Below are 24230 nucleotides of genomic sequence, written 5' to 3' on the forward strand. Positions count from 1 at the left end.
TGTGGGGGCTGGATCGTCCTAGATCATCTTTGGGGCCTCCAGCCTCCCCCCATTCCCCAAAAGAAGGAACATTATTACCTATGGTACAGACGAGACCACAGAGGCGATGAAGGCCCAAACACGGACCAGGGAGGGTTGAGAGGAGTCCAGATTGTCAGCTCCCCACCCGGTGCAGACCACTCCACCCTCTGCTCCCACTGCCCTCTCCTCAGGACATATTTGCCCTTCCATGGCTCCCTGCCACCTCCTGACCCCAGGCACCTCTGAGCATATGCACGATGGTGTTCCCCAGACGCACGGTCAGGGCCTTGGTGCAAGTAAGGCCACTGGTTCCACAGGGCAGGTTCTGGGCAGAGATGGCAAAGCTCCCGTCCACCTCTCGTACCAGCAAGTACTCACAGGTCCCAGGGAAGGTGAATGCCAGGCCATCGAACGTCACATAGTGGGGGGCACCCGAAGCCCGGCACCATCCACTGCACTGGTGACCTGTGCACCGCCACTGTCGGCCCTGGCACACACTGAATCAGGGAAGGGCAGAAGGGATCAGTGGGAGGGTGTGGGGTCAGAGAATCATGGGTTACTAGCCTTAAGGGCATAGGATCAGTCATAGGCAGTTATGATATAGTCTCGGGAATACTAGAGCTCAGAGAATTCTGTCAGAACATGTTAGGTCAGAAACCGAGGCTTGGCAGAGACAAGGAGACCAGTCAGACTGTTCCCGGACCTGAATGAGATTCAGAGTCCCCAGCACATCCTTGAGGACTCCCCTAGGTAGTCCTTGGGACTGCCTTGCACCCACCAAGTACTTAGTTATTGGCATATTATCTCCCCTTAAAATTGAGTTCCTCAAGATAACATTTATTATATTACATTATTATAATATTATAATTATATTATAATATAATATATTATATATAATAAACATTTATTAAGCAACTACTGTGTACCAGGCACTGTGCTAAACAATGGGTATACAAAAAGGGGTAAAAGGGGGCAGCTAGGTGGCCCAGTAGATAAGGCACCAGCCCTGGATTCAGGAGGACCTGAGTTCAAATCCAGCCTCAGACACTTGATACTTACTAGCTGTGTGACCCTGGGTAAGTCACTTAACCCTCACTGCCCTACAAAAAAAAGTGGGGGAGAGACAAAAGACAGTCCTTACCCTCAAGAAGCTTACAATCTAATGAGAGCAGGGACTATATTTTTCTTTGTATCCCTAGCATTTAGCACAGTGTCTAGCACCTAGTAGGTGCTTACTAAATGTTTATTGACTGACTGACTGCCCAAACAGAGACAACCAACCCTATTCAAAGGCACGGTAAAATGCCCAGTTGTTAGGAGCAGCTAGGTGGCACAGTGGATAAAGCACCAGCTTTGGATTCAAGGGGACCTAAGCTCAAATCTGGCCTCAGACACTTGACACTTACTAGCTGTGTGACCCTGTGCAAGTCACTTAACCCTCATTGCCCCACGGTGGAAAAAAAGAAAGAAATATAAAAGAAGAAAAGATGCCCAGTTGTCAGGCGATGGGGGCTGAGGTCACAAGATCATAGAGAGAGAGAGGCCAGGCCTCACCAAGTGTTGCAGTCCTCCTGGATAGTCGAGTTGGGTGGGTATAACTGCCCACTGTGTCTGCAGGGGCACAATTCGGGGGACACACAGTGTTCATCCTAGGTAGAAAAAGAGGATGAGGGGGAAGCTAGGTGGCGCAGTGGATAAAGCACCGGCCCTGGATTCAGGAAGACCTGAGTTCAAATCTGGCCTCAGACACTTGACATTTACTAGCTGTGTGACCTTGAGCAAGTCACTTAATCCTCATTGCCCTGCCCCCCCAAAAAAATGCCTCAGAAAAAGAGGACGATCAAAGAGTACTTCCCAGTCAACCCTGCTTCTTTCTCCCTGGGAGCCAGAGAGCAAGGATCACAGACAATGTCCTGCATAGAGACCAGAGCCAGCCCCCAAAGCACCTTCCCTCGGTCTGGACTCTCCCCTACTCACCAGTAACACAGTGCCCGGAGGGCAAATGCAGCCATCAGAAGTATCCATGGGACAGGAGACATTGGCATTGAGACTGTCACAGGTGAAGAGGCAAGAGCCTGGGGAATATATACGCCCTCCAGGGCAGAATGCCACTCCTGAAGCACAATGGTGAGCCGTGCAATTCCAGATGCCTCTGTCCTGGCACACACTGCCAGAAGGGAATGAGAATAAACATTCACTAATATCCCATGCCAGAAAACCCAAGCATTTGGATCTCCCAGTCCTAATCACAGGAACCCAAATCTCTGACACTGATAAAGGAAACCCAGGAATCCAGAACCCACCTTGGCCTTGGGAATCCCAGTACTCAGCCCCTCCTCAGACATGACTGAAAGGACATAGGATACCTCACATCTCAATCTAGTATTCAGAGGTAGCATTCATTCATTCATTAAATTATTTATTTATTCATTCATTCGTTTCTTTGCTTGTTTGTTTATATATTTATTCATTTGTTGTTTATTTTTATTAGAGCCCTAACCCCCAGCTAGGTGGTGCAGTGGATGGAATGCTGGGCTTAGAATCAGGAAGACCTGAGTTCAAATCCAACCTCAGACACTTCCTAGCTTTATGACGGAGTGAGTCACTTAACCTCTATCTTCCTCAGTTTCTTCAACTGTAAAACAGGAATAACAATATCACTTACCTCCCAGGGTTGTTGTGAGGATCAAATGAAATGATATTTGTAAAGTGCTTAGCACAGTGTCTGACACATAATATGAACTTAATAAATACTTGTTCCCTTGTTCCCCCTGCCTTCCATAATAGCTAATACTTCTACTCTCTTGGTAACCTCATCAGCTCCCAAGGGTCGAATTATCATCCCCATGTAGATGACTCCCAGATCAATATAGTCAGCCCATCTGTCTTTTCCCTGAGCTTCAGTTGAGAATGCCTGTGGAAGATGATAACATCAAAGGGATGGCCAGTCCTGGATGGGGCTGAGCTGGAGGGAGAGTACATAGGAGCTGGGAGGTTCATGAAGGGGGAAGTCGAGGTATTTGAGAGGACATTCACATGAATAACAAAGCCCCAAAGGCCAGGGTTTAGAGCAGGACTGTGAGCCAGGTACTGGGCACCACAAAAAAGGGAGAGAAAATGACCTAGAAGCTGTCACTAGGATCCAGGTAGCATGTTACCTCTGGAGGGAACAAATCTCAAAGGAAGAGGGGCTGTGATGGCAGCAGAGGGAGGGTCTGAAAGGGCAGTGGGGGAACAGGAAGTCTGCTCTCCCTCCTTCTGGCCTCTGTGTGTTTGTGTGTGTGTGTGTGTGTGTGTGTGTGTGTGTGTGTGTGTGTGTGTGTGTGTGTGTGAGACAGAGAGACAGAGACAGAGTCAGAGAGAGAGAAACAGAAACAGAGACAGAGACAGAGAGAAAAACAGACAGAAAGAGAGAGACAGAGAGACAGAGAGAGGCAGAGAAGAGGGAAGTTGGAAGATGCATCCAGTGCTGAGACAATGGATAGCCAAGGTCCTAGTGTCTTCTGGCATGGGTCAAGTTTCCATGCTAGAAAGATGATACCCCAAAGAGATCAAAGAAAGAGATAAGGGCCTATATATAAAAAAAATATTTATAGAAGCTCTTTTTTGTGGTGGAAAAGAACTGGAAACAAAGGGAGTGTCCATCAATTGGAGATTGGCTGAACAAATTACAGTATGTACAAATGTAATGAAATATTATCATGTGGTAAGGAATGATGGAAGGGAAGGGTTCTGTGAAATCTGGGAAGACTTGTATGAATGAATGCAGAGTGAAATGAACAGAACCAGTAGAATAACTGATAGAATAAAATAAAGACAAACAACTTTGAAAGCCTTAAAAACTCTGATCAATGCACAAAACAGCTACAGTTCCAGAAGACAGATGATAAAGCTGCCTCACAATAGGGAGGTGATGAACATATTTTTTGGATATGGTCAATGTGAGAATTTGTTTTGCTTGACTAGGCAAATTCATTGCAAGGATTTTGTTCTTTTTTTTTTTTCTTCTTTTAAATGGGAGGTAGGTGGGAAAGAAAGAAAATAAATGCTTGTTAGTTGAATAATAAGAATAAGAATAATAGTTAACATTTAGATAGCACCTACTATGTGCCAGGCATTTGTGAGAAAATTCTTAAAAATGGGTTGTTTTGGGGAGTCAGACACACACACACACACACACACACACATTCACAGGAACTCTGGCTGGTTTTGCAGGGCCAAGCCAGAGTCAGAAGAATTGCAAAGGAAATGTAGATTGACCTTCCTGACTACTAAAGGACGTTACCTCGCCTAGACCACCCCCGAGTCATGCCAATCAATGGACTTGAATGTAACTGGCCAATTAGCTTGGATCAATGTGCAGTGACCCACCTCTATCTGCCGGAGGATAAGAACTGTTGGAGAGTAGGTTCTCTTGCTCTTGGCCCTCTCTTCTCTCTCCCATACTGTCCTCTATCCTAGGTATGTAGGACTTCTGAACTTTAGGAACCATATACTCTCTCTCTTTAGTAACATTTCATATGCTTTAATAAATGCTTAATGCCCAAAATTGGTACAATAGACTCTAATTTCTAAGTAGCAATATATTAGAAACCCTGGCTAAGTTCCCTAAAACTTGGAACAGAGATAGGCACCCCCATCTAATTTCAAATGACACACATTGTACTAAGCACTTTACCATCATTATTTCATCTGATCCTCACAAAAACCCTGGGAGGAAGTTGCTATTATTATCATCCCCACTTTGCAGGTAAGGAAAATGAGATAGACAGAATTTGTGATTTGCCCAGAGTCATGCAACTAATAAGTATCTGAGGCAGGATTTGAACACAGGTCTTCTTGACTCCAGACCTAGTACACTATCCACTGCACCACCTTCCTTGCTTGTTTGACGATAGATGATAGATAGATAGATAGATAGATAGAGATAGAGATAGATAGATAGATATAGATATAAAAGAAGATGAGGATGTAACTGGAAAATAATAAAATATTTTTATGATAAAAAAGAATGAAGGAAAGAAAAACACCAAAAAGAAAAAAATTAAAATAAATTTTTTAAAAAGAAGATGATGGTAGTGCCAGAAGAGATCTAATACTAGGGCCAACTTGTTAGCAATGAACAGCGTTTCCTGAGGCTGAATGGAAGGAGAGGCAGATGGGGATAGTGAGGTAGGAACACGTTGGGGCTGGTTAAAGTGGATGGGGAGAAGGCAGCAGGAAATGGTCACAAGGCAAGGGAGGTTTTGCCTTAGGAAGGTGTGGGCTAGGGGCAGCTAGGTGGCGCAGTGGATAGAGCACCAGCCCTGCATTCAGGAGGACATGAGTTCAAATCTGGCCTCAGGCACTTGACACTTACTAGCTGTGTGACCCTGGGCAAGTCACTTAACCCCAATTGCCTCACCAAAAAAAAAAGGAAGGTTTGGACTCCAGATTTTGCTAGGGAAAAAAGAATTTGTCAGCCACAGAGCAGTAGATTGCCACCACTCTTCCCAGCACCAAGGATAACTGAGCCCCACACCTGAAAGGATGTTGGTTTGAATGGAGCAAGGGGAGAGAGGGATTAATAATCCACAAAGCTCTGGACTTGGGGTAGGCCTAGGTCAACCCAGAGCAGGAGTACAGTATTTCAACAAAGCTTCTCTGCCCCTAACAACGACAATAATAGCTGGCATTTATATAGCACTTTAAGGCTCGCAAAGTGCTTTACAAACATTATCTCATTAGGTCCTCACAACAACCCTGGGAAGTAGGTGTTATTATTATCCCCACTTTAAAGATAAGGCAACTGAGGCAGGAAGCAGTTAAGTGACTTGCTCTGGGTCACACAGCTAGTGTGTGGCTGAGACAGGGGTCACCAGTAAGTCTAACTATCCACACTTCACCTGGCTTGATCTTTATATGTAACACATTAAGTTTGACAAGGTACTTGATATATGCTTTATTTGATCCTAACAACGATCCCTGTGTAGTAAAAGAATTTTTTATAATCATCCCTATTTAACCAAAGCCAAAACTGAGACTGGGTGAGGATAAGTCATTTGCCCAAGGTGACCCAGCTCATTAAGTGGCCAAGCAGCTGGCTCCAAGTCCCTTGAACCTTATAATACACCATGCTAGGGGCAGCTAGGTGGCATAGTGGATAGAGCACTGGCCCTGGAGTCAGGAGGACCTGAGTTCAAATCCAGCCTCAGACACTTAACACTTACTAGCTGTGTGACCCTTGGCAAGTCACTTAACCCCAATTGCCTCACCAAAAAATAAATAAATAAATACACCATGCTGTTCCCCAAATACTCCCAATCCCTGAACACTCTTCAGCTAACAGAATCTAAACTAAGGAAGCCATGAGGCCACACTTTGGGGGCCTTCACCATGGTGATCCAGGTGTCTGAATCTCTCACCCAGGTCCCTCAGCTGCCTTAAATTTTGAGGCCACAAATCTGGCAATATTTGCAAATAGTTGTGTGCCTATCCTGGTCCCCTTGTTCCCTGTACCCCTCCATGAAGGCCTCCCTTACTCTGACCCCTCTCCCACCAAGCCTCCCTTCATCCCCAGCCTTCCCCTTCAGCATGCTGTCCTCACCAGCGATTGCATCCCTGCAAAGTGATGCTGCCTGGAGGATGAGACCGGCCTCCCAACTGGCAGGGACATAGGCTGGAGGGCACACACTGGCCCTCATGATCCCACAGCAGGCCAGAGGGACAGTTGCAACCAGCCACACAGCCTACTAATTGCCCACAGGCCTCTGGTTCTCCACATCTCTGGCCACACACAGGGGCACATTCATGATACTCTTGGCCAACTGGACACGTGACAGCTGAGGATGGATATGGACACAAGTCAGGAAACTAGGGCTCCTTGGATGAAGGACAAAGGTCACCCTGGTGGAGACTGATGGGTAGGAAGGGCAAGGGGGAAAGTCAGGGAAATAGGTAGGGACTGAAGTAGAACTCACGACACAGAGTCTGGTTCCTCCAGGGCCTAAGCACACCCTCCCGGGCACAGTGGCGGGCATAGGCAGATAGCACAGGACACAGGCAATCGTGACCCAGGGCACAGCCACACACTGCTGACAGGCACCGTAGCTGATAAGGCTCTTGTTCCACCAGCCCGTGGCATTGCTAGGGGCATAAGAGGTGAGGGGCTGAGTCAGCTCCTGCACAAGTCTCCCACCATCCCAATGGGCATGACACCTTGGTGCTCAGGGTACCTGGAAGGCTGGGCCTTGGAGAGCGGCACAGCTGGCTTCTGCATAGGGACGGCGCTGAGCATGGGTGCTGCAGGGGTTAAGCGGGATAGCAGCAGCCCCCAAGCGGCAGGCGCCCTCCCCACTCAGCTGGAACTTGCTGGCGAAGGCAGCTACGCTGGATTCCACATCTCCAGCAGGTGTCAGGAAGTCGTCCTGCTGGTTCCAAGTGAAGGTCCCACACAAACCCCTCACCTGGGACCACCAGGAGGAAGAGACAAGTCAGCATGAACCCTCCCAGCCTTCCTCCCCTTCCCCAGAATCCCTCACACTTAGAACATGGCATTTCAGAGTTGGGAGAGGTCAGAAGCCATCTCGGCCAACTCATAACTGAACGGAAAAACCCCTGGATAGCCCGCCTGAAAAATGACTGCTTACATGTAAATAATGGGAAGCCTCCTGAAGCAACCCATGAAACTTCAGGTCAATTCCGATGGTTAAGGAAATTTCCCTACAAGCCAAGATCTCTTACCTCCCACCCATCATTCCTACTTCTCTCCCACTGGGCCAGTCAGGATGGGTGAGATTCTCTTCAACATTAGAGTGCTTTGGAAGGAGTGCTGGATTGGAAATCACAGGATCTGGATTCAAATCCTGCCTCTATCATTTAATATTGTGCAACCTTGGACACATCACCTCACCTCTCAGTATCTCGTTCATATATAAAATAGGGAGTTAGAAGGGACAACTTCGAACGTCTCTTCCATCTCTAAATCTCTCGCCCCTAAATCCTATCTTATCCAAGCTAAGCATTCCCAGTTCTTTCTTCATGTGTCCATCTCCAAGACCTCATTATCCCGGTCACCCAATACCACAGTCATTGCTGTTTGTCAAAGCCCCTCCTAAAATGTGGTATTTCACCATAGGAGCCGAGATCTCCCCAGGGCCTGGGCCCCCTCCCCCAGACATACCTGGCGGGCATAGAGAGGTTCCAAAGTAATGTATGCAGCAGGTTCTAGAACCCCCCAGAGGAGCCAGACACCAGGCCCACGAAGCAGTAGGAAGGCAGAGGAGGCACGGTGGACACGGAGGCCCCCTGGCCCAACCCAAGGTAATGCCACCTCTTGCCTGCCTACCAGCACCGCCCCTGTGGACAGAGGGAGTATCGTTGGGGGTACTGAGAAGGGAAAGGGAGTGTGAATGTGGCATGGAGGGCACCAGGGAATAAAAAAGAGAGGATCCAGAGTGTTTGGGGGACAGAGGGAGGGAGGAAGTTGTGGGGCAGGAGGTATATGGATATATGATGTCAGAGCCAGGGGTACCTGAGTCCCGGAGCTGGACATAGACTTCACCCAGGGTGACAGAGATGGCACGGAGACAGCTCCCAGCCTCACAGACCCCGTGCTCCAGCACCATCAGCAGCTGCCCCTTCAAATAATCCTAGGGCAGAAAAAAAGTAAAGAGAATCCATAGACCTTTCTCTGTTTCCTCCTCAGGCCAAAGTCTGTGCCCACCTACCCAACCCAAACTGGCAAGCCAGCTCTCACAAGAAACACTTCGCCACAGATGGGTGGGCAAGGGCCGCTTCTCAACAATATTCACCAACCCACCACCCCCTCCCAAGAATTCCCTTCCCTTTCAGTTCCCCCTCTCATGCCCACCTGTACCAAGTTGTATTGGCAGCCCCCAACACCCTGGAAGAAGAAACTTCGCCCATCGAAAGTGACGTAGTGCCCATCCCCGCCCACTGCACATTCAGCTGGGCACGGCTTCTGGGAACAATGCCAGCGGCCTTCCAGGCACACACTGAGGGGGGGGAGGAGAAGGTTAAATCAACAAGGATATGCCAGGAGAAGGCAGGAGCAGAACTGAACCCCTTCCACCCTCCATCCCTCCCCTTCCTTCACCTTAGCAGACAGAATGGACCTAGAGACAGAACGACCTGAATTTAAATCCTATCTCAGACATTTCCAAGCTGTCTGACCCTCCACGAGTCCCTTAACTTCTCTCACCCTCAGTGTTCTCATCCATAAAATGGGGATAATAATAGCACCCACCTCAGAGGGTTGTTGTAAGACTCAAGAGAGATCATCTATATGATGGGCTTTGCAAACCTTAAAGTGTTTATATAAATTTAACTATTATTACTATTATTATGGCCGTCCCACTAAAGTTCTTTTTGTTGTAAGTCACTCTGGGCAAAGTAAGGGTCTCCACGGGGAGATCAGAGGTTGCTCTGAAGGCACCCCAGAGCAGAAATGTGAAGGGGGAAGGTGATCATGGAGAGAAGTGTCCAAGCATGGAAAAGTCAATGTGGGTGGAACTGTATGAAGCCAGAGGTCCAAAGAAAGAGATGGAGGTATTGGTCAGTGGCCCTGGCCTGTAAGCTCTGAGGGTCGGTTGGGCCTCACCATGGATTGCACTGCTGGTACACTGTGCTGCCCGGGGAATAGCGTTGGCGGTGGTGGTAGCAGGGGCAGTGAGTGGCAGGGACACAGAAGTCGTCGTCCCTGTAAAGTCCAGGTGGGCATTCACAGCCACTCACGCAGCCCTCTCGGCATTGCCCCTCCTCACGCTCACCCACTGCCCCACAGCTGGGTGGGCAGGAAGACATGCAATCTGAGTACAGCTGTCCTCCCGGGCACAGGCGCTCTGCAGAAGTGGTTTAAGATATGATGCAAGGTGGCACAAGGGATGGCACTCTCTCCCTCCCCGAACCAGGTGCTATCTCAGGGCCAGAGACAACAGTGGGAAGTAATGAAGCTGGCACATGCCTAGGATGGGCATGCTGATGCCCAGATGGGAACAGTGGGGATGTCCAAGCTGGGTCTGCCTTTTGAACTGATGAGCATGGGAAAGAAAATCATGGTGTACACGGGTCTGAGTGAGCAAAAGGTCCTCTGTGGTCTAGTGATGACAGTGCCCATATGGGACAATGCCCAGAGCAGGCCTCCCAAAGCTCCAGGTGTAGCCCAGTGCCCATGTGTATGGCCCAGTGCTGGAGAGGATAAGGAAGGTAGGGAGCGGGAATCAGCAGTGAAGGAAAAGAGTAGAACTTATACCACAGAAGCCAGGCTTCCTCCAAGGGATGAAGACATTGTGCTGGGCACAGTCACGGGCATAGCTGGCAAACGTAGCACACACCGCCTCCCGCCTTTCTGCCTGTCCACCACTTGCCGCACAGTAGGCGAAGAGGCAAGCTTCATGGAACCCACTGGGGAGAACCTGAGAGAGGAGGAGCAATGAGGTGGCAGCCCATGATCCTGTCCTTTGCATAGCCTGCCCGGGCCCTCCACCTGGCCCATTCTGGCTGTCAGTTGTCCACCGCCCCCGGCCCAGTCCCTGATTCAGAGAATGGTGTATTATCAGAGCTGGAAGGGCCCGGGGAAAATGTCTGATTCAAACCTCCAGCCTAGAAGTAGGACAATCCTCCGAGGTCAGTGCTCTGCCCCCAGCCCAAGGTCCCTCTCCAGTGTTTGGTTTGAGTGTTTTCAATTGAACTGCACATGCATTTATTAAGTCACACACGGTGCAGAAATGAACATGCTTGCCCTCTATGAGATCATTCTGCTGATTGCTTCAAACTAAGGGGAAATTCTTGCCTCACCATTACGGAACCCCTGCCTTCTGAGGGAGGCACAGTTCTTGGGTAGAAAACAGGAAAGGTGTAGGGATCCTCCCCAACGAGCTGAGTCTAGCACAGCTCCAAGGGAAGGGAGGCAGTGGAGTGGAGTGCATAATGTACTGGAGTCAGGAAGACTTGGGTTCAAGACCCTTACTAGCTGTGTGACCCTGGGCAAATCACTTGAACTCCCTGAGCTTCAGTTTGCTCATCTGTAAAAGGGGAAGAAGGAAGGCCACGCTTGTCATCATGATGGCCATGATGGGTCTCTTACTAACCTCCAAACCCTGCCCATCGCTCCCTCCCCAAGCCCCGCCACCTGCGTGTGACACTCTCTGAAGACACCATCCAGCAGCTGGTGACAGATGTCTTGACCTTCAGCCTGCAGCGCCCCTGCCCCTACGCCAGCCTCCGAGTCTTCAGTGGGGCCCCTGCAGCCTTGAGCCACTTCCATTGCATCGGGGCACCCCGACTGGGAGAGAAAGCGAGGTTGGCAGAGAAGGGTGGAGGCAGGGCGGCCACTTTTGAATGAGGCCCAGGAACACCCGTCTCTCTCCCAAGCAGCCCAGCCCAGCCAGCTCTGAATATGAGGAGACAGCAAGGATACAGCTAGAGAAGGAAAATCTTCAAGGAATGGCAAAGGAGCCAGGAGCAGAGAGTCTAGCAGTGAATGGGCCCGGCATCTGGTTTTTGAGTCAGCTAGTTGACCATTCCAAAAGCCAGACACCCTTTGTTAGTCAATGTCATGCACCATAGGCCTGACTGGTGCGGAGCTCAGCCTGAAGCACCCTGGGAGATACAATGCCGAGGCCCAAAACCTAGGCTGATGGCCCAGGGCTGTGGAGGGAGTGGGTGGATGGGGAGAGGGTCTGGGGTCAAGGATAAGACCTCTCACCTCTGAGTCGGGGGACTTCCAGGAATTGCCAAAAGTGGCGGCTAATACAGCCTGTCCCCCTCCAGGCTCCAGAAAGTCATCTGCGGGAGTTCGAGGAAGGAGTTTGAGGAGGGAGTTTGAGCCAGCCCTCAGCCTCCAACTTCATCTGCATCTCTCCCCTCCAAGTTCTCTTTCCAATCCATCTGCTGCCCCCACCACACACACACACACACACACACACACACACACACACACACACACACACACACACTCATTCTATCCCTGAGCCCCTTACCCTCAGGTTGGCCATTATAGAGCCCACAGAGGCCCCGAGTCTGCCCCAGGAGTTCATGGTCCACGGTGAGTGAGATAGAACCATCCCTGTCCATCCTCACCACCACACCCAAACCACCAGACAGCACGAGCCAGTCCCCTGGCCACTGCAGGCTCAGTCCTGGACAAGGGGAGATAAAGGGAGATTGGGTGGTTGACTCTATCTCCCTCCTTGACTAATTCCCAGCTCTGCAAGGACAATTTTAGGAGGAAAGAGTGATAGGAGAGAGATAGCATTTCTTTCTCCTGTATCTCTAGTTAATAGAGAATAAATCTGTAGTACCTGACACTTTTAGCAATAGCCTAGTATGGTGAAAAGAGTATTGCCACTAACTAGGAAACACGGGTCAAGTCATTCAAACTCTACAGACTTTACTTTCCTCATCTGGTAAATGGGGAGGTTAAATTGTGAGGTCCTTTCCATTTCTAATGTTCTAGGACTCTTCACAATACTTGCCCATCTGCTGTTCCATTATCTCTTCACAACATCCCTCTGACATAGGCAGGATAGGCTTTATTATCTCCATTTGACCTGAGGTCCAGAGAGGGTGCTAACTTATCCAAGGTCACACAGTGAGTTAGTAACAAAAGCCAAGTCCCCTCACTCCAAGCACAATGCTCTTTCAACTGTGGTCTGGGAAAAGGTGAGAAGGGAACACCTGAGGCCCTGGCTCATCCATCCTTCAGGCTTTGGGTCCCCTGGATTCCCCAGGAGGTGCCCTCCCTTAGCTGGGCAGATGAGGATTCTACACTAGATAATTACATCTTCCTCTTCCCCCAAAGACAGCACCCACCATGCTGAAGTAGAGGCTCCCTCTCCAACACTGGTGCTCCATTCACAGAGACATTGGAGCCCTGGATCAGCACCTCATCCTGTCCCATCAGAACTTGAACAGTCTTGGAGCAAGAAGAGAGGGAGTAGAAATTCATTCATTCAATATTTAATAATATTAATAATAATAATAATAACATATTTACATAAGGCTCACTATGTGCCAGGCACTGTGCTAAGAACTTTACAAATATGATCTCATTTGTTCCTCACAATAACCCTGGGAGGTAGGTGCTACTATTATTCCCATTTTACAGTTGAGGAAACTGAGGCAGAAAGGTTAAGTGTCTTGCCTAAGGTCACACAAATAATAACTGTCTGAGGCTAGATTTGAACTCAGGTCTTCCTAATTCCAGGCCTGGCTCTCTATCCACTGTGCCACCTAGTTAGTTGCTCCCAAGAATGATGAAACCAGGGGAAGAAAGGTCATTGGCTTTAATAATTAAGAGGTAAGAGACGATTCTTAGTAAAGTGATGATGGTAGTTGACAGGCTCTTCCCACCTTGTCCCATCCCACCGATAGTTTTGCCTTTCTCTACCCACCCAACCCCTCACCGGCTGGCAGGAACCAGGCTGAGGGCACTGCCTGCCAGGAATGAGGTAAACAGCCCAGGTAGCGTCAATATCACCCGCCAGCAGGTAGGTACATCGTCCTAGGAAATGGTAGTGACGCTCGTCAAAGGTCCGGTAGTGGAAGCCTGACCAAGTGATACAGGTCGCTGAGAGGCCCTGGTGCTGGCTCCGGAGGTGGCCCACTGCCCCAGGTAAGGGCTGTAAGAGGGCTGGGGACGGATGATTGCCTGGAGAAAATCACCCACCTTGAGCAAAGGAGTAGGAGGGCAGAGAGCAAGGGCAGGGGATGGAAGAGCTTCTGTAAGCCTAGGTTACTTCTCAGGGCAGGAGGGTAGAAAACGGGGGTATGCAATGTATCAGTAGAAGAGCATTGGCACCCTTGAGATTAGGGACCGGACATTTGTTCTGGGGAAAACTTGAGGGTTCATAAGCTTGCCCCTACCAGAGTGTATGGGTTGGGAGGATACTCACCTGTCAGAGGCCAGGAAGAACAACTAAAGCAAAGTTCTGAACTGTCATTCCACCAGCTGCGCCCCCAGGACTGGGCACAACACTCCTCCAAGCTGCCTGCTGAGGCATTCAATAAATCAGACCCTACTTGGCACTGCCATGTGGCAAAACAGTGATCCTTGGTGCCAGTACCTGCAAAGGAAATTATGACTGAAAGAGAGGACATATGGTAAAGAAATAATGGGGCAGGGGGTGGGGCTTGGTGGGACAGGGTTTAGCTTGGACCTGGCCAGTCAACCATGGGGGATCTATATCTCCATCCACTATTCTCTCCACAAGCACACTGATATAACCTAATACGCCAATGCTAGTCTTGATCCCATCTCTCCTGATACATATTTCTGATGTTGGCTCCCCTGTATTTTCTGGATCTTCTAGCAGTTGCAGGGTTGCCTTACCTAGAGAGCAATGAGGACCTCTCCAGCCTGGGCAACAGGCCCTCACAGTCCGGTTCCAAGCTACCGGTCGTATATCAGGTGGCCTGGAACAGACAGCATCAGCATTTCATTTTCCTCAGGCCCACAAGGGATGAGGGCTCAGTACATCATAGCATGAGACTAGATATTGAAGAGCTGCTTGCTAGTGGGCCCCCCTCAACATATCGAGAACTTCCCTCTCTTTCCAATCGTTCCCATACACCATGCCCTAGTCATACCCATTCTATGCCCACATCTCTCATCCTCACATACCCTCTACCACCTAATTGTACATACCTAGAAAGGAGAAGGAAAGTTTGAGGTTGATGAAGGACAGTACTCAAGATAGATAGTCTGTTTCTGTCTAACTTTTTGTCTCTGTCTCTATCTCTCTGTCTCTGTCTCTCTCTCCCTGTCTCTCTCTCTCTCTCTCTTTCTCTGTCCCTCTATTTCTCTGTGTGTCCCTGTCTCTGTTCCTCTGTCTCTCTGCTCTTCTCTCTGTCCCTCTGTTTCTTTCCTTCTGTCTCTCTCTCTCTGTCCCTCTCTCTCTCTCTCTCTCTGTCTCTCTCTGTCTCTTTCTCTCTTTGTGTATGTTTGTCTCTCTCTTTCTCTGTCCTCTCTGTGTCTCTGTCTCTCTGTTTTTCTCTCTATCCCTCTATCTCTGTTTCTGTCTCTCTTTCTGTCTCTGTCTCTCTGTCTCTGTCTCTGTCTCTCTCCCTGTCTCTCTCTCTCTCTTTCTCTCTCTGTCCCTCTATTTCTCTGTGTGTCCCTATCTCTGTTCCTCTGTCTCTCTGTCCCTCTGTCTCTTTCCTTCTGTCTCTCTCTGTCTCTGTCTCTGTCCCTCTGTCTCTATGCGTCTCTGTCTCTCTGTCTCTGTCTCTCTCTGTCTCTTTCTCTCTTTGTGTATGTCTGTCTCTCTCTTTCTCTGTCCCTCTCTGTGTGTCTCTGTCTCTCTCTCTGTTTCTCTCTCTCTGTCCCTCTATCTCTCTTTCTGTCTCTCTGTCTGTCTCTGTCTCTGTTTCTGTCTTTCTGTCTCTGTCTCTCTTTGTATCTGTCTCTCTCTATTGCTGTCTCTCTGTGTATCTCTCTCTGTCTCTCTGTGTCTCTGTGTGTGTCTCTGTTTCTGTTCCTGTCTCTCTCTGTCTCTGTCTCTGTGTCTCTCTCTGTCTCTTTCTCTCTGTGTGTGCCTTTCTGTGTGTCTCTCTGTCTCTCCCCTGCCTTTGTTTTTTTGTTTCTGTCCCTGTTTCTCTCTGTCTCTGTCCCTATCTCTGTCTCTCTCTGTCTGTGTGTGTGTCTGTCCCTCTGTCTCTCTCTGTCTGCCCCTGTCTTTCTGTCTCTATCTCTCTCTATCTCTTTCTCTCTGTGTCTCTCTTTGTCTCTGTCCCTCTGCCTATGTGTGTGTGCCTCTGTGTGTGTGTGTCTCTCTCTGTCTCTCCCCCACCTCTGTCTTTCTCTCTGCCTCTCTCCTCCCCGTCTTTCTCTCCCTTCCCAGTCTCTCTTTCTCCCCTCTCATCCATGCCTCTTGACCCCATTTATTCTCCTCTACCTCAGCCACATCACCCTTTTCTCACCCCCTCACATCTTTTCTCCTCCCTTGAGCTCTCTTGCCAGGACTCATACCTGCCATCTCCCCAGTCCACAATGTCTATGCCCAGTTTTCCCCCTTCCTCTTCTTACTTGTAGATTGGGCAGAGAGTAGGAGTTGGGGAGCTTGTGGGCCCGCTCCTGGCCAGGTCCAGCTGCCAGCCCCGGTGAATATAATGGTAGAGGCTGCTGCAGGGCACCAGCTCTTCCTGCCGAGGGGTCACCACCTCCTCTACCTGGACAGTCTCTGTTCGCTGGCACCAGCGCCTATCCCACAGATAGGAGAAGAGCAGTTGGTACCCCCAATCAAACTTTCCCAAGGATTTCCACCCATGATCCCCCTCTGCCACCTTAGAAAAAATATCAAATTAGAGGGAAATGGAATGCAGAAGGTATGACAAAAGCCAGGAGCAAAAGAAAGGGATCCAGTTGTCTGAGGAGTCATGGAACCAGAGCCGAGGGGATGTCAAGAAACTGAGACAATGGGCAGAAATTTTCTCTGGAGTTGGCAGGGACATGGAATTTTCTGGTTTAACTTTGCAAACCATAGCCCCAGTCTACATGAAGGTAGGATGGCAGGGTGAAAGGGCATATGGAAGAGGGACGCTGACTTTGAGCCTTCAGCACCAGGGCCCAAGTCCCGGGAGGCCCTGGGAGCTAGAATCTTACCCATCAACCCAGGCCCAAATTGCCCAGAAGCAGAGCAGGGCTGGGAGCAGCATGGTACCTGCTTTTCCTGAGACCACCTGCAGAAGACAGTGGAGGGTTTGTGCAGGGAAAGAGAAGCTGAGAGCCTGAGAACTGCTGGATAGATGAGTAGATTCAACAACAGACCCTTACCCTCTATTCTCGAGACCCACTGGCCACCACCTACCCTGAAACCCCAGTGTGTCTGTCCGTCTGTCTGACTATGCAGGCAGCTCTGCTCAGCCTATCCTGTCCTCAACACGACTCACCAATATTCCTTTCCAGGTCAGTCACAAAGTGTTGGAGTCCTCAGGTCTAAGGAGGCCTTTATCCTCATCTCAGCCACGCCTCCTGGGCAACATCTGAGCAGTCCCAGATTGGACCTGACCCTTTGATACCACCAGAGGCCAGCAACTGACAACTCATCCTGGAAACCGTCACTCCCATCTGTTTTTCTACCTCCTAGTGTGTACCTCTGTGTGTGTGTGTGTGCACATGTGTGTGTATTTAGGTGTGTGTGTGTGAGAGAGAGAGAGAGTCTGCAAAATATATACTATAACCACATAAAGGCACACACATCCCAACAGTATGAAGTCCATATTACTGCCTTTTTCTAATAAAAAACTACTCATTCTTCTGAGGTTTTAGTTGTTTTTAACATTGCTGGGTTAGGCTGTTTTAAGAAAGAGATTTCTTTAAAATGTGTTGTGTTTTTTTTTAAATAGTATGTATTTAGGGGCAGCTAGGTGGCACAGTGGATAAAGCACTGGCCTTGGATTCAGGAGTACTTGAGTTCAAATCCAGCCTCAGACAACTAGCTGTGTGCCCCTGGGCAAGTCACTTAACCTTCATTGCCCCGCCCCCCCCCAAAAAAAATAGTATGTATTCAGACCATCTTCCCCACTCTATGTCGTTCTCCCTACTTCCCCAATAAGGCCTCCTTCTTTCCACCCCCAAAAAAAGAGAATGCCTGTCTGTGTGTTAGTGTGTGTGTATGAGAGAGGGAGAAAGAAATAGAATGGGAGACCAAATGTGCTCCTACACATCTCTGACTCTGTGTGTGTGTATATATGTGTGTGTGTGTTTCTTTCTCCAGGTGTCTCTGAGCTGACCTCTCAGAGAGAACCCTAACAGAAGCTGAGACATTTTGGAGGAGTTTCCTATAGGCATTAGGTCAGGAAGAACAAGGACATCGAGGGAGGGGAGGGACAACTAGGGGCTAGCAAGGAGGAGGGGGGCTCTATTGAGAACCGGCTCCTGGTCCAGAGGAAAGCATCCTGGGTCCAGCTGAGATGAGCCGGATGGGATGATCCAAAGATCCGGCTTGGGAAGGGGCAGGAATTAGGAGGTCAATTCTAGCTGCATCCTGGTTACCAGCCACCCACTCATGAATGTCAAAGGCCAGAAGGTGGCCTTGGACTTAAAACTCAACCTCTGGCTTCCCCCATCCCCTCCTTCAAAGCCTGAGGCAGTAGCCCAAGAATTCTCCACAATATTTCTGCCCAGTAACAAGGAGGCCTAAATGGAGGAAAGCCAGGTCAGTGGCCAGGCTAATTCTGGGGCTGGGGGAGGGGAGGGGGGGAGGGGGAGTGGGGAGGGGGGAGGAATGAAATAAGCATCCCATCCCTAGGGACCAATCCAAGGATTGATTCTTGGTCTTCTTAGGGCCCACTTACAAACTACATGCACCCCACAGGAGGCCCTAAGGACAACTTAGGACTAGGCCACAAAAACACATATTCCTGGTCACATATACACACTCCTAATTAGGCATGGATAGGGTCTGTCTGTCTGTCTCACTGCCCCACTCTGTTTCTGTCTTTCTCTAATACAAACACACACACACACATTCCCAGAATCTCTCTCCCTTTCCTTCTCTCGTCAAAGGGGAAGCAGGATATTGTAGCTTACAGTAAAGAAAACGACAGAAGATTTGGATTCAAGACCTAGGTTTCAATCTTAGTTCTGTTACTTCTAGTAACTACCTTTGTGTGACCTTGGGACAGTCACCAAAACTCTATATCTTATTTTCTTCATTTAGTTTATAAAATGAGGGGTTTGATTTTCTTTGTTGTCTTGATGAATTCTCAAGTTCCTTCTGGCTCTAAAACTTAGGACAGAACTTTTCAACCAGCTTCTTTTAGGCAAGAGACAACGATCTTAGGCGCTCGAGCGCATGCACACACACACACACACACACACACACACACACACATACATGCATACACACACCACTAACCTGGACAGTCGCTGTCTCTGCCTCTTTCTCTGTCTCTCTGTCACACACACATACATTCCATTGTTTTGATTGACCTGCCCACTTCTCTTTCTCTATCCCTCTGTCTCTGTCTCTCTTACACACACACACACACACACACACACACACACACACACGTCATTGTGTACTCGTCTCTGGTCTGCCTGTCTGTCACTCTTTTTCTATATTTCTGTCTCTGCCTCTGTCCTTCTGTATCTATCTCTCCCACCCTCCCTCCTCCCCTTCTCTGCCCCACCACTGTCCTGGTCTGCCTGTTTATATCTCTTTCTCTGTCCCTCTGTCTCTGCCTCTGTCTCTCTGCCTCTGTCTCTGTCTCTCTGTCTCTCTGTCTCTCTCTCTGCCTCTCTGTCTCTCTTTCTCTCCTCTCTCTCTCTGTCTCAGTCTGTCTCTATCTCTCTGCCTCTGTCTTTGTCTCTCTCTGTCTCTCCCTCTCTCTTTCTCTCCTCTGTCTCTTTCTTTGTCTCTCTCTCTCTCCCCTCTCTGTCACTCTCTCTCTGTCCCTCTGTCTCTGTCACTCTCTCTCTCTCCCCTCTGTCCCTCTCTCTCTCTCTCTCTCTCTCTCTCTCTCTCTCTCTCTCTCTCTCTCTCTCTCTCTCTCTGCCTCTCTCTGTCTCTCTCTCCCTGCCTCTCTCTGTCTCTCTCTCCCCCCTCTGTCTCTCTCTCTGTCTCTTTCTATCCTGTCCCTCTGTCTCTATCTCTCTGCCTCTGTCTTTGTCTCTCTCTGTCTCTCTTTCTCTCCTGACTCTGTCTTTGTCTCTCTCTCTGTCTCTCCCCTCTGTCTCTCTCTCTGTCCCCCTGTCTCTCTCTCTCTGTCCCTCTGTCTCTGTCTCTGTCTCTGTCTCCCTCTCTCTCTCTCTCTCTCTCTCTCTCTCTCTCTCTCTCTCTCTCTCTCTCTCTCTTTCTCTCTCTCCCCTCTGTCCCTCTGTCTCTGTCTCTGTGTCTCTGACTCTCTCTGTGTCTCCCTCTCTGTCTCTCACATACACTCTCTCTCAATAATACAGTACCCCAATCTCTCCCTCATTCACCCAGTCGCCAGAGTAAACCCTGTGGTATGATGAGCAGGCAGAGCAGTGACTCAAGAAGACAACAATTAGGGGAAAAGGTGATAGTTCCATTGATTGTCTTTTAAAAAAATAAACAAAAATAAACACCTAAGGCGCCAAATCATTTAACAACTATTATGATGGAAACAGTATTGGCAGGTGGGGATACAAAGAGTGACGGTAACACAGCTCCTGCCTTCAATGGGGTTTATAATTTATTAGCAGAGATAAGAAATTGAAGTGAATTCTTCTCACCAAAGCAATGGTACAGAAGAGTTCCAGGGAACTCATGATAGAAGAGGATCTCCAACAACAAGAAAAAAAAAGAAAGAAAGAACTGTGGAGTATAGATGCTGATTGAACCATATTATTTCTTTTGTTTTGGGTGCTGTTGTTTTTTTTTTCTATTTTGAGGTTTTGCATCACTGCTCTGATTCTTTCTCTTGTAACAGGATTAATGCAGAAATAGGATTAATGTTATTATGTGTATATATATGTGTGTGTATATATATATATATGTATATGTATAGAGATATATAGATATAACCTATATCAGATTACCTGCTGTCTAGGGGAGGGGGGGAGGGAGGGGAAGGAGGGAGAAAAATCTGAAATTGTAAAGCATGTATAAACAAAAGTTGAGAACTATCTTTACATGTAACGGAAAAAATAAAATACCTCATACATTAAAAAAAACAAAGAAATTGAAGTGAATAAGTATGATGAACGACAAAATGTGATAAATACAAAGGAGTGCTCCCAAGGGAGTACTCTGAGGAATCTAGGTGTTGAACTGGACAGAGCCCCAGGCCTAGAGTCAGGAAGACCTGAATTCAAATCTAGCCTCAGATACTTAACTATGAAACCTTCAGCCTCTATTTGCCTCAGTTTCCTCAACTGTAAAATGATACTGATAGCACCTACCTCCCAAGGCTGTTGTGAGAATCAAATGAGATAATGTTGGTAAACTGCTAAGCACAGGACCCAGCACATAGTTGGTACTTAATACATGCTTCTTCCCCTCCCTGCTTCCTTCTAAGAAATTTGAGAGGGGCAGCAAGGTGGCACAGTGAATAAAGCACTTACCCTGGATTCAGGAGGATATGAGTTCAAATCAGACCTCAGACACTTAACACTTACTAGCTGTGTGAGCCTGGGCAAGTCACTCAACCCTCATTGCCCCGAAAAGAAGAAAAAGAAAGAGAGACTCACTTTCCCTGAGGAAAAGCCCTCCTGCATCTGAGCCAGACTTTGAAGGAAGGAATTTCAATCAGAAGAGATTGGAAGGAAACACATTTCTTTCAGGTCAGTTTGGGCCTCTGCGGGCCTGAGCAAATTAGAAAAAAGAGTCAGGTTTGACTGGGAAACTGAGGGAATGAAGCAGAGAGGTATGGAATATGACTAGAAATAAATGGATCATAGGGTCTTAGATTTAAAACTGCAAAAGACTTGGAAGGACAATTAAAATATGAGGAAACAGAAATCTGGAAAAGTTAGATGACTTAACCAGGATCACACAGGCAGTGACTAGCAGAGCTGAGATTTCAAATACTCATGGCCTTTGACCCCCTATCTATATTCACATTGTACTATTCTGCCTTAGGTTGGCACCATATTATATTAGGTCTTGAAGGGATTTGTCCTTATTATCAAATGAGATAACATTTGTCAAGTGCTTATCACAGTGGCTGGCACATAGTAAGCACTTAATAACCATACCTTTCCCTTTTCGTGGGTTATAGGCAATTACCCTTTTTTTTTTAGTTAGGGAGAGGGGCCTGACAGATATAGACATTAGGAATGTTATCTCAGCTACTGTGTAAAAAGATGGATCAGAGAAGAGCAAGAGGAAGATCAGTTCAGGAGGTTGTATAAAAGTCCATGTATAAAAGGTATCTCATTGGCAGAGACAAAGTGCTTTCTTACAACATTCCTATGGGGACCACCAGGTGGATGGTGGAAATATGGTAGGGCAGACATACAATCAACGAACCAGACTGTGAATCAAAAAACCTGGACACAAGTCAGAGCCCTGCCAACTTACTTAGTAACTGCACAACACCCCCCCATCACCACCATCACCACCACCCCAGGCAAGTCACCTTAGAATCCTCATTAGTACCATGAAGGGATTAGAATAGATGGCCTTTATAGGGGTCCCTCCTGGTTCTAACTTAGTGGATTTTTTTTTTTAAACCAGATCATCCTCCACACAGCTGCCAAAGTGATTTTCCCAAAGCATGGGTCTAACCAAATCACCTCCCTACTTAATAATCTTTGGTGACTGCCTATTCCTTCTAAAATAGAAACTCCTTCACACAAATAAAATCAGATCTAAATAGTTGAAAAAATCTCAATTGCTCATGGATAGGCTGAGCTAATATAATAAAAGTGACAAAATTAATTTATTTATTCAGTACCATACCAAACTACCTAAAAATTATTTTATGGAGCTAGAAAAAATGATAAAATAGAAACTCCTTTGTTTGACATTTCAAGCCCTTCAGATCAGGCCCATTCCCATCTTTCCAGTCTTCTTATACATTAGTCCCCCTTACCCACCCACCCCCACATACTCTATGGTCCAGCCATACTGGATTACTTAGGTTACACATCCTCAAAGCACCCCTATCTGGGTGCTTTGGCACTGACCATCCCCCATGCCTACAATGCTCCCCCTCTTCCTGGTTTTCTTCAGGCTTCAGCTCAAGTTCTATATTCTACATGAAGACTACTGATCTACTCTCTAGCCCCCAATGGCTAGTGTTCCCAAACTGCCCAGTGTATATAGTCTGCCCTTCTGTATATAGTCTGTACTGTATATGTTTGTATTTGTCTATGTTGTCTGACCCCCTTGAAATGCAAGCTCTTTGAGGGCAGGGACTGTTTCACTTTGCATCTTCAGCTTAGTATAACACCTGGATCATAGTAGGTGATTAATAAATTCGTGTTGATTGACTGATTCACCGGTAGGAAAGTCTCACCACACTCCCTTCACTGATGCTGCTCAGAAACTTATCTGTAAATTTTAGTCATGGAGAATTATCTGGAAGCACTAAGAACTTAGGGCAACTAGGCAGGCACTGGGTAGAGTACTGGGCCTGGAGTCAGGAAGACACCTCTTCCTGAATTAAAATCTGGCCTCAGGCCAGAAGTGTGACCCTGGGTAAATCACCTAACCCTGACTGCTTCAATTTCTTCATCTGTAAAATGAGCTGGAAAAGGAAATGGTAAAGCACCCCATTATCTCTGCTACCAAAAACCCCAAACGGAGTCATGAAGAGTTGGACATGACTAAACATTGCTGAGAATTTCATTCGCCTTGCCTACAATCACACAGCTAGCCTGTGTAAAAGGCAGAACTTGAATCCAAGCCCTGATGCCAAGATTGACTTTATTTCAAAGGCCACGGTGCCACTCTGTGATTATTGTTCCCATTTTAGAGATAACCAAAATAAGATAGAGAGTTAAAGTGGTTTGTAGAGAGTCAAGCAGCTAATAAATAGAGTAGCTAGGGATCAAACCCAGATATTTGGACTTTTGATCCACTGCACAGTAATTCTGTGTCTTCTGATTATACATATGTGTAAAATCCACCCACTAAAAGGCCTCGCCTCACCAAGATACTTAAAATAGAGGACTACTCCTCCCTCTTCCACACCCTTCCCTTACAATGCTCATTCCTCCCCTCTCAGGTTGCTTGGATGTAAGTTCTCCAAGATTGCCCTCCGAGTGCATGAGGGGCAAGGGGGTGGGGGTAGGGGGGTCAGGGTATGAGTTCAGTGAGTGTGACTGGCCCCACCATGAACACCTGCCCTGCTACTCCCATTCGCTTCTGAACTGTCATAGATTTTCTTATCGCTGGGCTTGGGCTCGCGAAACTAGCCAAGAGCAGGATATTGGGGTGAAATCTTGCTCCCAGAACCCTAAGCATCCCTAGGGAAAGAAAAAGGAGAGAAAGGGACGGAGAGAGTGGGACTCCAGGAGAGGAGGGAGACCAAGCTGTGAGAGCGGGAGGAAGGATTAGAAAGGGGTCCACTTGGAAGGTGAGAGGAATGCATTTCAGGCATCGGCCACGAAGCAGCGAGAGGAACTGACTTAAATGCGCCAACCTGCGGCACAGGTAGATCCCAACCCAGCCCTGCGGCTGGACAAGAGGCAAGGAGGCTGCGTGAACGTCCATTCCATCGATTCAGGCTGAGGGACATTCTAGTCCCACAGAGGCGATGAGCTTCAGCTTTCTCCCAGGGGTTTGCCATACAATCCC

The 24230-nt window shown here is 48.0% G+C and overlaps 1 protein-coding gene across 1 annotated transcript in view; it reads right to left on the reverse strand.

Moving 5' to 3' along the window:
* LOC122727854 (SCO-spondin-like) overlaps positions 1-23701 on the reverse strand; it is a 101489-nt gene extending 77788 nt beyond the window's left edge. The window contains exons 1-21 of the mRNA XM_043965731.1: positions 23636-23701; positions 16625-16701; positions 16049-16222; positions 14354-14436; positions 13917-14087; positions 13428-13672; positions 12835-12937; positions 12003-12161; positions 11729-11808; positions 11153-11305; positions 10274-10436; positions 9623-9863; positions 8873-9017; positions 8534-8651; positions 8183-8358; positions 7236-7466; positions 6981-7146; positions 6608-6842; positions 1999-2188; positions 1576-1670; positions 262-518 (exon numbers count right to left, since the gene is read on the reverse strand). Coding sequence (XP_043821666.1) covers positions 262-518; positions 1576-1670; positions 1999-2188; positions 6608-6842; positions 6981-7146; positions 7236-7466; positions 8183-8358; positions 8534-8651; positions 8873-9017; positions 9623-9863; positions 10274-10436; positions 11153-11305; positions 11729-11808; positions 12003-12161; positions 12835-12937; positions 13428-13672; positions 13917-14087; positions 14354-14436; positions 16049-16222; positions 16625-16701; positions 23636-23701 — 3328 coding nt within the window. The remainder of the gene's footprint in view (positions 1-261; positions 519-1575; positions 1671-1998; positions 2189-6607; positions 6843-6980; positions 7147-7235; positions 7467-8182; positions 8359-8533; positions 8652-8872; positions 9018-9622; positions 9864-10273; positions 10437-11152; positions 11306-11728; positions 11809-12002; positions 12162-12834; positions 12938-13427; positions 13673-13916; positions 14088-14353; positions 14437-16048; positions 16223-16624; positions 16702-23635) is intronic.
* Between the last annotated feature and the right edge of the window lie 529 nt (positions 23702-24230).

Source organism: Dromiciops gliroides, chromosome 5, assembly GCF_019393635.1.
Source record: "Dromiciops gliroides isolate mDroGli1 chromosome 5, mDroGli1.pri, whole genome shotgun sequence".
Lineage (NCBI taxonomy): Eukaryota > Metazoa > Chordata > Mammalia > Microbiotheria > Microbiotheriidae > Dromiciops > Dromiciops gliroides.